This window comes from Carya illinoinensis, chromosome 10, assembly GCF_018687715.1.
Source record: "Carya illinoinensis cultivar Pawnee chromosome 10, C.illinoinensisPawnee_v1, whole genome shotgun sequence".
NCBI lineage: Eukaryota > Viridiplantae > Streptophyta > Magnoliopsida > Fagales > Juglandaceae > Carya > Carya illinoinensis.
The window spans coordinates 37601528-37614218 of NC_056761.1; the positions used below are offsets into that span (position 1 = coordinate 37601528).

The 12691-nt window shown below is 32.6% G+C and overlaps 2 protein-coding genes across 2 annotated transcripts; one reads left to right on the plus strand and one right to left on the minus strand.

The window, feature by feature from the left end:
• The first annotated feature begins 2863 nt into the window (after nucleotides 1-2863).
• Nucleotides 2864-9242, plus strand: LOC122278081 (chlorophyll synthase, chloroplastic). Its single transcript, XM_043088164.1, has 15 exons — nucleotides 2864-3115; nucleotides 3328-3372; nucleotides 3552-3640; nucleotides 4990-5077; nucleotides 5569-5654; nucleotides 5755-5841; nucleotides 5965-6030; nucleotides 6118-6201; nucleotides 6311-6372; nucleotides 7030-7105; nucleotides 7392-7454; nucleotides 7575-7656; nucleotides 7776-7852; nucleotides 8082-8129; nucleotides 8841-9242. Exons 1-15 carry the CDS (start codon nucleotides 3010-3012, stop codon nucleotides 8901-8903), a joined length of 1122 nt encoding a protein of 373 aa, XP_042944098.1. The 5' UTR covers nucleotides 2864-3009; the 3' UTR covers nucleotides 8904-9242.
• A 215-nt stretch (nucleotides 9243-9457) lies between these two features.
• On the minus strand, nucleotides 9458-10371 carry LOC122278083 (protein SLE1). Its single transcript, XM_043088165.1, has 2 exons — nucleotides 10136-10371; nucleotides 9458-10004 (listed from the first exon to the last, which is right to left on the minus strand). Exons 1-2 carry the CDS (start codon nucleotides 10311-10313, stop codon nucleotides 9778-9780), a joined length of 405 nt encoding a protein of 134 aa, XP_042944099.1. The 5' UTR covers nucleotides 10314-10371; the 3' UTR covers nucleotides 9458-9777.
• Between the last annotated feature and the right edge of the window lie 2320 nt (nucleotides 10372-12691).

Here is a 12691-nt window from a genome sequence, read left to right on the forward strand (position 1 = left end):
GACCTCGCCATATATGAAAGAAGTGATGGACTTACTGTAACAGAAAACTTCAACTATTTTATTTTAGTCAGTCCAATGCAACAAATTTAATGGCTACAAAGTTACGTATGTCCCAACCATCCATGCACCCTTTTCGGCCATATTTCACTTCCCAATCATTATGAAAAATTGTCTTTTTTTTTTCTTCTTTTAAAAATGGAAAACACTAGTAGGATTTTTTTATCAAAATCTTTTATTCTTAATTTTTTTATACTTAGTGATTAAGTAACAGTTTTAAAATGAATTTGGGATTTTTTTATTATTTTTAAAAAATGTCTAAATAGTTTAAAAAAATAATGAAAGGAAAAGTGAAAAAAAAAAAATTGCCTGATCTGTAGAGAATTTCGATAGAAATTTTCCGTGTAAACATCCTTTAAAAAAATCTAAAAAGGGGCTCGATATAATAAATGTGATTAGACTTTGTTTTGTTGCCGGCCATCGGTCATCATTAAGGGATATGATGCGCTCTAAATTACATGTGAAAAACAAGCAAGCAAGTGCAAGGACAATGGATCAGTCCCATCAGTATCCACCATTTTCAGAGATTCACTTTATCATTTAGGGGTGAAAACCGACTTCACGGTAAAATTGATGTCAACCGATGAGATGAGATTTATCGGGATGAGGTGAGATTTATCGGAATAACTGATCGTAACCGATTGCCAGAGAGGAGAAAAATCGTTCGTATCTATTCTGACGATTCTTTAACGGTTCATAATCGATTCTCGATTCCTCTAATGGCATTGTTGCTCGGAGAGAAGAGAGAGAGAGTTACAGAGAAGAGAAGAGAGAAGCTGTGAAACGGTTTTAAAAAAAACTTTAATCATATTTGAGATAAAATAATAATAAATATTATTATTTTTATTTTATTTAACTTTTTTATTGAGTTTATAATTTTTATATATTGGGTTAATATATGTATTATTTTAATACATACAACTACACTTAAAATAAATTCTATTAGTACCAATACATATATTTAGAACTTGTGAAAAAGAGGTGCACCGGTTTAATATTTAGATATGTAAAATATTTGAATAAAATATTTTTTGGAAAATAAATGAGTAAAATATGTAAAATATGTAGTAAAAATATGTAAAATAAAATATGTAGAAAGAGAGTGAAAGGAGAGATAAAGAACGAGTAAAATATGTTTTGAGAAATGAATAATAGATCTTTAAATATGTAAATATACTGTTTATAACTATGTAAATATTTGAAAATGTATAATTTAATGTAAATAAATTTAATCTTATATTATGTAAATATGTCTTTATTTATGCATATATATATATATATATATAGACTAATGTAGATTCTCTTATTCAGTAAAGATAGAGTTCTTCTAATTAAACTTGGGGCGGAGATGAATTCATGCCAAGTTCAAACACCGTAAGAAAGACCGATATTTATGATTAATTTTTTTACAATTAAATAGATTATTTGTAACAAAAACTGATTTATTTTAATTAAAAATAATCATTTTATTAGAAATAATTAATCATAAATAAACAGTTTTTTTTTTATAGTAAAACTACTCATGATATATATTGTAATATTTAAATATTTAATTCATGAAATATATACGTGTGGAGTTATTAAAGATAAACATGTAACTTGAAGCTAGCCTGTGATAATTAGTGGAATAAAATCATACAATTCTGTTGTGGCTATAAGAATATATATATATATATATATATATAGCGAATTATTAAATAAACAAAACACAAATCTGCTTCAAGAAAACAAAGCATGAACTTTGTATTTAATAAATCATAAATATCACTCTAAGACAACAAAGGTCATATTTTCTTAAGCAAATATGAATAATAATAATAAAAAAAATAAATAAAGAATTCTTAAACTTGACCACTTATAACTTGCCTTTATATATATAGGCTTACAAATATAATACTCTTAAGTCTAGTTTGGTTACCAAGACTCGGTTCAATTTATTTTATATAATTATTATAATTTTTTTAAATTTTTATATAAAATATAATAAATAATTTATTTTTTTTAATTTTAAAATAAAAATAATATTATAATAATATTTTATTTAATTTTTAATTTTTATCTCATTTTATCTTATTTATATAACCAAACGAGACCTTCAAACATTGAAATAAAACTTTAAACCACACCGCTCTATGATTTTTGACAGTCTACATGATTTTCCAAGTTGAATTTTGAATCAACTGTCAATATATCGGAGGAGCAAGGTGGAGATAGAGCTATTGTTTGTTTGTTTTCTTTAAAGATATTGTAATTATTAGATGATTTTTTGTTTTGTCTGCTATCTAGAAATAGTGTTTTAATGATATCTTTTCATAAATAATATTATATATAAATTTAAGACGTGTAAGTCAAGTATAATAAATTATATTTTTTTAATAAATTATTTTTTATCAAACTTTCAGAATTTATTTAGAAACAGATCTTATCTTAAATTTTTCATCTCATTTTATCTTATTTTTAAACATAATTTAAATACAAAATTATCAAATTAATTATTACAATTTTTTAAAATTTTTAGATAAAAAATAAAAAATAATTCAATTTTTTAAAATCTTTAAATAAATATAATATTATAAAAATATAATTTAAATTTATAATATTTTTTATTTAATATTTTTCTTATTTCTTAAAATCTAAAAATACACGCAACTCAAAATAATTTTACTTTTTAATATCCTATTTCTATTTCTTTTTAGCTTCCTTTTCAGAAAAAGGACAAAAAAGTAGTAATATTTCTACATCATGTTGGGTTAAAAAACTCTATCACATAAAAGAAAAATCATTACCAACCCCTATGTTCCAATATTAAAACGAGGGAATCTTACACTTTGTAGTATAATTTTGCAAAGTCGTCGCCTGCAGAGTCCAATAGGAAATAGCTCTCTCTCTACCTCTCCGCCCTTTCCTCGTTGTCTCCCACTGTTAGCTATTCAGAAGCTTTCTCACTTATTTATGGCGGCCGCACTGAACACAGTTTCTTCCGTTTCTTTATCAAATGTCAACTGCAACCGACTTCGAACCCGTCCCCATTTTTTACGGGCTTCTGTGTCATTCACCAGTGAGTTTCCTCGCTCATTAATGCTCCGTTTGATTACCGAAGAAAACGAAATCAAATATAGGGTAGGAAAATTTGTAAACTTTCAAGATTGTTTACATATAAATTTCACTTAGTAAAACATTGTCTCGGCCACCAAACGACGGTCTTAGGTTCAGCCACTGAGCTTAAACTGACTGTTTGTTTTACACTGAGAGATTCTGTGAACTTTACAGGGCGGAGACTTGCGATCAGAGCAGCGGAGACCGATTCCGACGAAGGTCTTGTGAAATTCAGTGCTTTCTCTTTAGCTTTGTTTTTAGAAGATTTGCTGTGGTCGGTGAAAAATTTTTGAAGTCGAATTTAATAGACAAGAAGTAGCTACTCCATATGATCGAGCGATTGTTTAATGAATTGGTTTAGGGTTCTAATGATTGCCATTATGTGTACTTGTAAGCAGCTAAATCTCAGACGCCAGAGAAGGCGCCTGCTGCTGGAGGTTCCAGTTTCAACCAGCTTCTAGGCATTAAAGGAGCGGCGCAAGAAAGTGTGAGCTCTTTGTTTTGAAGTTAATTTCCTTCCCCCATTTCAATTTTCAACTACAAATTTACAACTTTCATTCTCTGAATTGTTTGAGTTTTTCTCCAGTTTGAGTAGACTGCTTCGGAAAGCCAAACATAAACGCTAAAACTACTTATATAGCGTTATAAACAATGGGCCGGCTTTCGACAGGTGGGCCAATTAGGCAGTCACCTTAAGGCCCCAGTGGAAGAGGCCCTCTAAATATTATTAACATTACTTAATAGTATAATCTTTTAGAAAATGGTGTTACCATGCCGGCCCGTTCTTATTTCGGGCTGTGACGGTTAGTTCATTTTCATTTTCTATTTTTTTTAAATATTTAATAATAATATATAAATTCATTAATAATATTTTTTAAAAATATTTGAAATAAATAATTAAATAAAATGTAGTAGCGATCGAACTTCCCAGGGTACATTAGTATTTTCCTTCAGAAAAATAGTTTTGCCAAAAAGTCTGCAAAAAATAACTCTAGTTCTAAAACGTGAGCTACTAATTCCATATTAAAGGGGGTCAATAAATAAAATATTTAATTAAATGGAATTAAGTGTAAATCTAGGGACCTCCGATAAGATATCATGTTAAGTAATTATTTTTTTAAAATCTTAAAATCATGAAAAGAGATCAATTTTATTAGTTATATTATATATTAACATCCTACTACCACAAGAAAAAAGGTTAAAAAAACAATGATTTTAAATTTAATTGCCATCTCTCTTGGGAGACTAGAATTTCCATTGAGAAAATCAATAGTTAAACATAAATACAAAGAATACAATTTATTGTCTATCTAGTGGTAAGACTTCTTTACAATTCCCACAAACACTCAATCGTTAGAAACAAAATACATATATGATTTCTCAAGAAAAACACACAAATCTTATTCTCTGAATGATCTATCTAGCAAATTTCCAAAATCTTAGCAGCTCTTTTATTCAGCCTCTCCATACAATACAAACTCTCACACCCAAACCCAAGGTAAAGACACTCTTTTTCTTTATTTTCTTTATTTTTGGTATATGCAACTTTTGCAATGTGCCACGGTTTTCCTTTGATTTTATTTTTTTTTTGAATTATGATAAATAAAGGATAATAATTTTTTCTTTGAATATTTTTTTTCTTCATCCTAGCTTGCAGCTTCTAATAGGAGAATAAATTTCGAATATAAAGTAAAATACAATAATTAAAATTATTAATTTAATGTTTAAACATAAGAAATAGCCTCATTCAATATTTTAGCCTTAGGCTTCAAAATCTATATATTGAGTCTGAATAAGGTGAGCATTTTTATCTATATTAGACATTGTGATTTGCAGACTAAATGGAAGATACGACTTCAGCTTACAAAGCCTGTTACATGGCCTCCACTGGTATGGGGAGTGGTTTGCGGAGCTGCTGCTTCTGGTACCCTCCTTGCATATTATGAAATCAGTAGCGTCTTTTGTTACAGACAATATTCTTTTCCTTCATTTGATTATTTTAATAGTTACCTATCAAAGAAAAAAAAAAAAAATTTATTTTAATAGTTTATCAATTCGGTTTGGAAGTCTTTGATGTGTATTTTCAGTCAGTATGTTCTTTAAGCAGTAAATCCTTATGCTTTTCTCAACTAAACACTACATCTAATCTTCTTCCCGTATTGATACCTTGTTTGGTTAGCATAGAATCAGCCATGCCATTGTCCAATTCCACATATACCTGTAGATTGAGGTGGTTATGACCTTCTCTAATTCCTATTTGTGATCAATCCTGCCAAGTTTTGGGCTCAAATCCATGTGCAGTGATCCAAGAATTTAGCCATATACCTATAATTTTTTTTATTTTTTTTAATTCACAGACACTATGATCTTAATATGTATATATGCTTAATTGTATTTTTTTTACTCCAATGGCAGGAAATTTTCACTGGAATTTGGAGGATGTTGTCAAATCAATTGTATGCATGATGATGTCTGGCCCATGTCTAACTGGCTATACACAGGTGTATATAATTCTTAGTGATATAAAAAATGCTCCACTTCAACACCATAAGAACTTCAAACTCATCTAATGTAAACTTCTTTGATTGTTTCGTTTTTTAGACACTCAATGATTGGTATGACCGAGAAGTCGATGCAATAAATGAACCTTATCGTCCAATTCCTTCAGGAGCAATATCTGAGAACGAGGCATTTAATTTATTGTCTTCTTTTCCATTCTTTTTGGGACAAAGTTATTAAACCAATTGTAATGTATGCACACGAATCACTTCATTCATTTATATTTTTTCTTTTATTTTCCAAATATTTCAGGTCATTACACAAATTTGGTTGTTGCTTTTGGGAGGACTTGGCCTGGCTGGTCTATTAGACGTGTGGGTAGGTAACTTTAAATGGGCTTTTCATATTGCTCCCTATGATAGTATTGAAGATGAATATCAGTTCCTTAATCCTTACTTCTTATAGGCCGGGCATGACTTCCCCATAATTTTTTACCTAGCTGTTGGTGGATCCTTGGTATCGTACATATACTCTGCTCCACCTTTAAAGGTACTTCTTTTTCTGTCATCCTTGTCACCAAGTCAAACCATTCGGCTTTCCTTCATGTTGCAGTGAAAACTTTGCTTAAACCATGACTAAGTTCCAAATCTGGTTGCAGTTGAAACAAAATGGATGGATTGGAAATTTTGCCCTTGGAGCAAGTTACATCGGTTTGCCATGGTGAGATATCCTATGCTTTAGTACTGTCCTTCCTAAAATTAATGTAGACAGATTCACATATTGTCCGGGGGTTGTTAATGTATTGCATTTTTCAGTTGACTAATTCCTTTGCTATTCTTCAGACCTATCAAGAGAAAAGTGCATGTCTAGTTCTTAGTGTTTTTCTAACATTATGCTTATGAAGAGGGGAGGGCAATACATATCTGATGGTTCTAAGGAAGGAATCCTTTAGCAATCAAAAGAGTGACTTATTGAATTGGTACGATAGCCAATACCTAATTTTTCACTTTAGCAATCAAAAGTGACTTATTGAATTGGTATGATAGCCAATACCTAAATTTTCACTAAGAATTATAGATATTTTCTTGGTTCCATCGCTTACTGAAGAGCATTCTTAGATTTTTTTTTTTTTTATTCTTTTCCTTGAGGATCCTTATGTTGAATATTTATCGTTATTGCTTGTTTGTGGGGGTTGTGAAGGAAAGCCATTCAGATTGTAGGTTCAATTTTTCTGCATGGATTGTCTCAAATATGTTAAAAGAAGGCAAGCCTCATACAAAATAGGCTAAATAAAGACCATCATTAAGTATAATTTTCTCGGTGGATAATGAACTTCCACCACACATTATTGATTTAAACTTGATCTCTTGTTGACAGGTGGGCTGGTCAAGCTCTATTCGGGACGCTTACACCAGACATAATTGTTCTGACTCTACTCTATAGCATAGCTGGGGTACCTTTTTTCTTATTTTCTTATTTTTTATTTTTTTTTGCTATGTGTAATGACCTAAGGAAGGAGCAAACTATATCTGGGCACATACTCCAAAAGATCTGGTCAATACTATAATTAGAGCCTATTAAATTCGTTATAAATGGCTTGAACTTCTCCCTCATAAACAACTTGGAATCTCATTCACCACTATTTTATACATAATCATACTGTCTGCGGTATTACATCATGTATGTTAAATATGTGATCCTATCATCAAATATTTGATTATGGCTACATCACATTTCAGTTGGGTATTGCCATTGTCAATGATTTCAAAAGTATTGAAGGAGACAGAGCACTGGGACTTCAGGTACCTCCAGTTCTCCATTGTCTCTTACCCTTTGGTAATACGAATTATTGCTGTGTTGGCAACAATTTATTGACCATCTTAGAAGTAGCTTTCACAAACTTAATAATGTCGTTCGGGCAGTCACTTCCAGTTGCTTTTGGAGCAGAAACTGCTAAATGGATTTGTGTTGGCGCTATTGACATAACTCAGATCTCTGTCGCTGGTAAATCATTTTTTTTCCTATTTTCAGTATTAATATTTATTGAAACCCATCTTTTGTTTTTATCGCTGATGCCACGTCAAAATTTGCCTTCATTCCAAGATGAATTTATATGATTGCAGGTTATCTGCTAGGGGCTGGTAAACCATACCATGCCTTAGCCTTACTTACTTTGATAATACCTCAAGTCGTTTTTCAGGTAAAGCACTTACATTAATGGAACTTCATCACTTACTCCAGTTGAAATGAAATTAGGACTTATCATTTATATAAAATTAAAAATTATATATTCTTTTTAATTAATTAACTAACATGACTATTTTCTGTTTTGTTATTTTATTCTTTGCCCATTTGCTTCTAGCTACGATAGGTGCTATCTCGTTAATAAGCACTCTGCTAATACCATCTTTTGTTTTTGTGCACTGCAGTTTCAGTATTTTCTCAAGGACCCTGTTAAGTATGATGTTAAATATCAGGTATATATTCACTGTTCAGGACTCCATGAAATGTGAAGTTACTGCCAAACGAGCTTGTTGAGAATGAGGCTTCTATTTCTGAATAATTATTTAATGGACTTGATCGACTAGCTAGATAGGCCTTGTAATTCATTATTTAACACAGACCTCCAAAACGACCCAAATAGGAGCTTTTTATGAGGAGATCAAACTCCTCCATGCATCATGTCAGTGTGTCACTACCTAGGAATTAGATTTAATTATTTATACTATATTTTTATTACTTCCCTTCAGACTGAATTTTCGTTAATAAATAAAGCCCATCACATATTCTGATTTTTTATATTATAATTTTACCAATCCCCTTCATGACTGAATTCCTCTCAATAAATTGGCCCAATGATAGAATGTAGAGTAAGAATTTAAAAATCTTTACTAAAATCAACACTTATTCTAAAAATTTTAAAAAATATATTAATTTTATATTATATTCCTCCAAAAACTTAAAAAAAAATATAAATTTAATTATTTATATTGTATTCTTCATATATGTCCATTTAAAGTCTATTTTGAAACATAACTGTTCGACTACTTTATTACCTAGTAACAAATAATTCACTAATATTTCACTATCATTCACAAACTATTTTACTTCTATTATTTTGTAGATAATCTCGAGAATTATTAGAGCATTTTGCACCTAAAAATAAAAGAATATTTTGTATGTTCCAGGCAAGCGCCCAGCCATTTCTCGTGCTTGGTCTTTTGGTGACTGCTTTTGCAACCAGCCATTGATTTTATCAGGAGCCGCTGACCAAACGCCGCTGTGGAGAGAGGAGACAAGTGCAGGAACAAAAGCCCGCTGAACAGTTAGTAAGGTGCACAAACTAGAAGGCTGAGTTGCTAATCATGTTGGTCCTGATTAAACTAAGCGAGGGTTCCCCTTTTTCTTTGCCTTGAGAGGGCTCAAAAGTAGACATCCTTGGAGAAAAGCAGTTGCTGTAAATTTTATGCTATACCGTTGTGTTCTTTTTTGTTGATATCCCTGCTAGCATTGTGCTGGATATGGCTTTTCATTCTGGATTCGATTCCATTTAGCATTGCTTCTTTATAATTTGGATTTTTCAGTTGCTATCGTACGTTTCTAATCTCTGTGATATTTATCTAGCATCCGAGGAAGATGCTTTGTATTAACCACAGAGAGAGAGAGAGAGGCCCACGAATTTGTTGATTCCCTAATCCCACTTTCTGGATGCAGACACGCCCGTTACCTTTTATCAGTACAGATGGTCAGAGACTGCATTCAGGTCGTTCTCACATGATCGAAGTTGCCGCGTTGCAAGATAAAATTCAACCAAAGTGATCATCTACGTAGTGCGTACCATGCATGGAAGGTGATATAACAAACTGTTAAATTAACATACAACAGGAGGCAGTAATGGTCCCTAAAAACACGACATCCTAAGAGTACCATTTAATGTCCTCCCCATTCTAGCTAGACTTCCAACCAAAAAAAAAAAAAAAAAGAAACAAACAAAACCTAGAAACACTAATACATGACTGTCATTATTAGACACCTGCTTATCAACACAGACAGGGCCTGAAGAAACAGAACGCAAAGCCCATCCAGAAGTACTCCTTCAAACATTGAAATGTTTACAGGTAGTTACTAGCGGTCCCTAGTCCTGAATTTGGATTCATCAATCTCGGTGCCTTCCTCAGGGGCAGGATCTCCTCCAGACTTCTCAGTGATGCTGAGTCCGCCTTTGCGGCCCATCTCCTGGTACCCCTCGTCTCCTATCTGCTCCTTCCTCGTCTGTCCTCCTTTGCTTCCCAGCTCCTGGTACCCTTCATGTCCCAGCTGTTCCTTTCTCGTCTGCCCTCCTCGGCTCCGTCCTTCATCACCCATGCAAGACCTTTAGCACAAAAACATGCATGCAATCATATTACCATGAATAATCAACGTACTCCACTGCAAAACTTTTAAACGATTTGACTCCAGAAAAACACAAACACAAGTTACATACCTTCAGCAAGGTGCTCCTGGGCTTCAAGGCTCTTTCCCCCAGTTCCTCCTGGAACCACGGTCTCTCCCTGCCTTGACTTTGCGTCAAGTTCTTCTCTTTTCTGTTCGAATGCCATTTCTGTTTGGGGATTTTCCTGACAAACTCGCTTAATTTTCAATGACCACACTGCTGAATGCATGCTACTACAACTATGAATGGCTAAGCGGAGAGACCTTACATTATATACAGATAGAGAGTGATCCAATGGTGAAGGGAGGTAATTAAGAAAGGGAGCGGTAGAGGCCACGTAAGGGGACAGACGCGGCGAAATAGGGGAAGTTGAACGATACTAGAATGACACACAGGTGCTTGAGTCAGTCAAAACACTCTTATTTACAGCAGTCAAAATGACACGAGTCCTGGCTGTTGCATCCATTCAATTGGCTATGGCATTTGAAGTCTTACACGTGTCCTTTGCTTTCTCTCGTTTCAGACTTTATGATTTTCTGGAGCCTCGTCATTCGGCCATTCAATTGGCATGGCCGGTCGGAGAATGCTCTGAATATATGTCCCGGCAAACCAAAAACTTCTACAATTACATGAACGCTATTTACCTATTAAAGGGGTGAATTTTGCCAAGTAAAAAATAAATTTAATTATTAATTTATATATTAATATTAATATTTTTATATTTAAAATTTAAATTAATATTATTTTTATTAAAATTTAAATTTCTGACAAGTCAGATTAAATAGGTTTACGTATTAATGCACATAATCGCTTACAACTAGATTTTTCTTAATGGGATATACAGTTGTTTTTTTTTTTTAATCTTTTGAGAAATAAGGAGGGAAATACACTTCTAATAAAACAAAATCCATCCTTTTAAAGTAAGAAGATATAATAGTAATCTACATGATTTGAAAACATCTAGCTCGTAATTAAAGAATTCAATGCGATGGAATAGTTTAGAAACTATCAATGATCATCTGTCTAATAAGATCAAATATATGCATGTCATAAAAATATAAGGTCACACACACACACACACAAAAATGACACATAAAAATATACGTGTTTATTCTTTTATTGTCTTTCTTATATTTGTTTAAAAACTCACTTTTCTTTTCATATTTGGGTTTTTATTTTTATTTTCTAGATTTGTAAATGATTCAAATTATGTTACGAATTTTCTATATTATTGCCCTAAAGTATTACAATCCAACAAGATTTTTATTATTTTTTCAAACTATATTCTATATACTAGTTCTTGTGACATAACAGGAGGGACAATATTCCCCGATGGGCCGATGAAGCCCAAGAGAGGTCCACAAACACCAACCATGGGTCCAACAAACCAACAGTGAGGGGTATACAAAGTGACTCCGTGAGGGTGCCGGTACGTTATCCGAAGCCTACTCACATAAACTACGGAATGGCAATGGTACGATGGAGAGGATATTCACAAATCTTCCATAAACGGATAAATATCCGAGGTGTCCCCCATATATGATAAATTCTCCTAAGATTAGCATCCATTCAAAAGCCTAATATCTAGCATTCACAAAATCATCGGAGAAAATCAGGCTGTTATCATGTGTATTCCATCAATTAAATGCTCTTTTATATAAACAATAGAAGCTGGTGATTCGGAAAAACTTTGCTCACTATTTTTATCATTTTAATTCGGCAAATTTGAGACTCTGACTTAGGCATCAGAGGTTTCTCCCAACCCAAGCCCTTACATTCTCTCTGGTGCAAGTTGATTGAGGTTGTGAAAAAGGGTGCGAAACATGTCAGAAACAGTGGCACCGTCTATAAGATTTTGGTAAAATTAACGTGTCTTTTGCATGCCTACTACAAAGCATTCTCAAGCAACCCACGATCAAGGAGAAATATGGAAGGAAGATTCATAAAGATGAAAGAGTGGATGGAAAGGATGGTGATGGAGATGGAAAATTTACAGCGAGCGAATGAAGCTTTGAAGAGAAGAAGTGCCAGGTCTGGCAAGGATGCTGCACCAAGCCAAAATGAACATGTTGAGTCACAGAGCACTGGATGAATGAATACCGATGATGAAGAGAAGAGGAAGATGCACCATGGGTTGCGTAGCCTCATGAACAAGTATGAAGAGATGTCCAAGAGGATGAAAGTGTCGTCTTCGATCGATTATTTGGCTTTTAGCCTTTCGGTAAAAGCATGTTCAGACTTCCCTTTATATATTACTATAATTCCATTTATCCCAACTTGTGGTGTTAAGGGAATATTTTTTAATAAGTTTGTGATTTTTATTTTTATTTTTAAATTTTTGAAAGGGTTTAAAAAATGTTTGAAAAAAATAAGAAAAGTAAAATTTACACTATCGGTACAATGGACGGGTCACCTTTCTATTAGCCTTTACCGCCAAAAAGCATCCAGAAGTCTTTTTAAATGTTATTACACTCATGCCTTTAAATTGTGAACAAGCCTGTATGCTTTGAGCTTTTACTTTCGGCTTGTGGTATTGGAGTTAGTTTCACATGGATGATATATTCAGTGGATGATATCTAATTCAGAAATTTACACTTTCATCGAAAA

Excerpts from the sequence above, each read along its gene's own strand:
- LOC122278081 (XM_043088164.1), top strand. The coding sequence starts at position 3,010 with ATGGCGGCCGCACTGAACACAGTTTCTTCCGTTTCTTTATCAAATGTC. Across the intron at positions 7,106-7,391 it reads TACTCTATAGCATAGCTGGG|TTGGGTATTGCCATTGTCAA; the intron begins GTACCTTTTTTC and ends ATCACATTTCAG. Across the intron at positions 7,853-8,081 it reads TACCTCAAGTCGTTTTTCAG|TTTCAGTATTTTCTCAAGGA; the intron begins GTAAAGCACTTA and ends TGTGCACTGCAG.
- LOC122278083 (XM_043088165.1), bottom strand. The coding sequence starts at position 10,313 with ATGCATTCAGCAGTGTGGTCATTGAAAATTAAGCGAGTTTGTCAGGAA. Across the intron at positions 10,005-10,135 it reads CCAGGAGCACCTTGCTGAAG|GACGGAGCCGAGGAGGGCAG; the intron begins GTATGTAACTTG and ends TGGGTGATGAAG.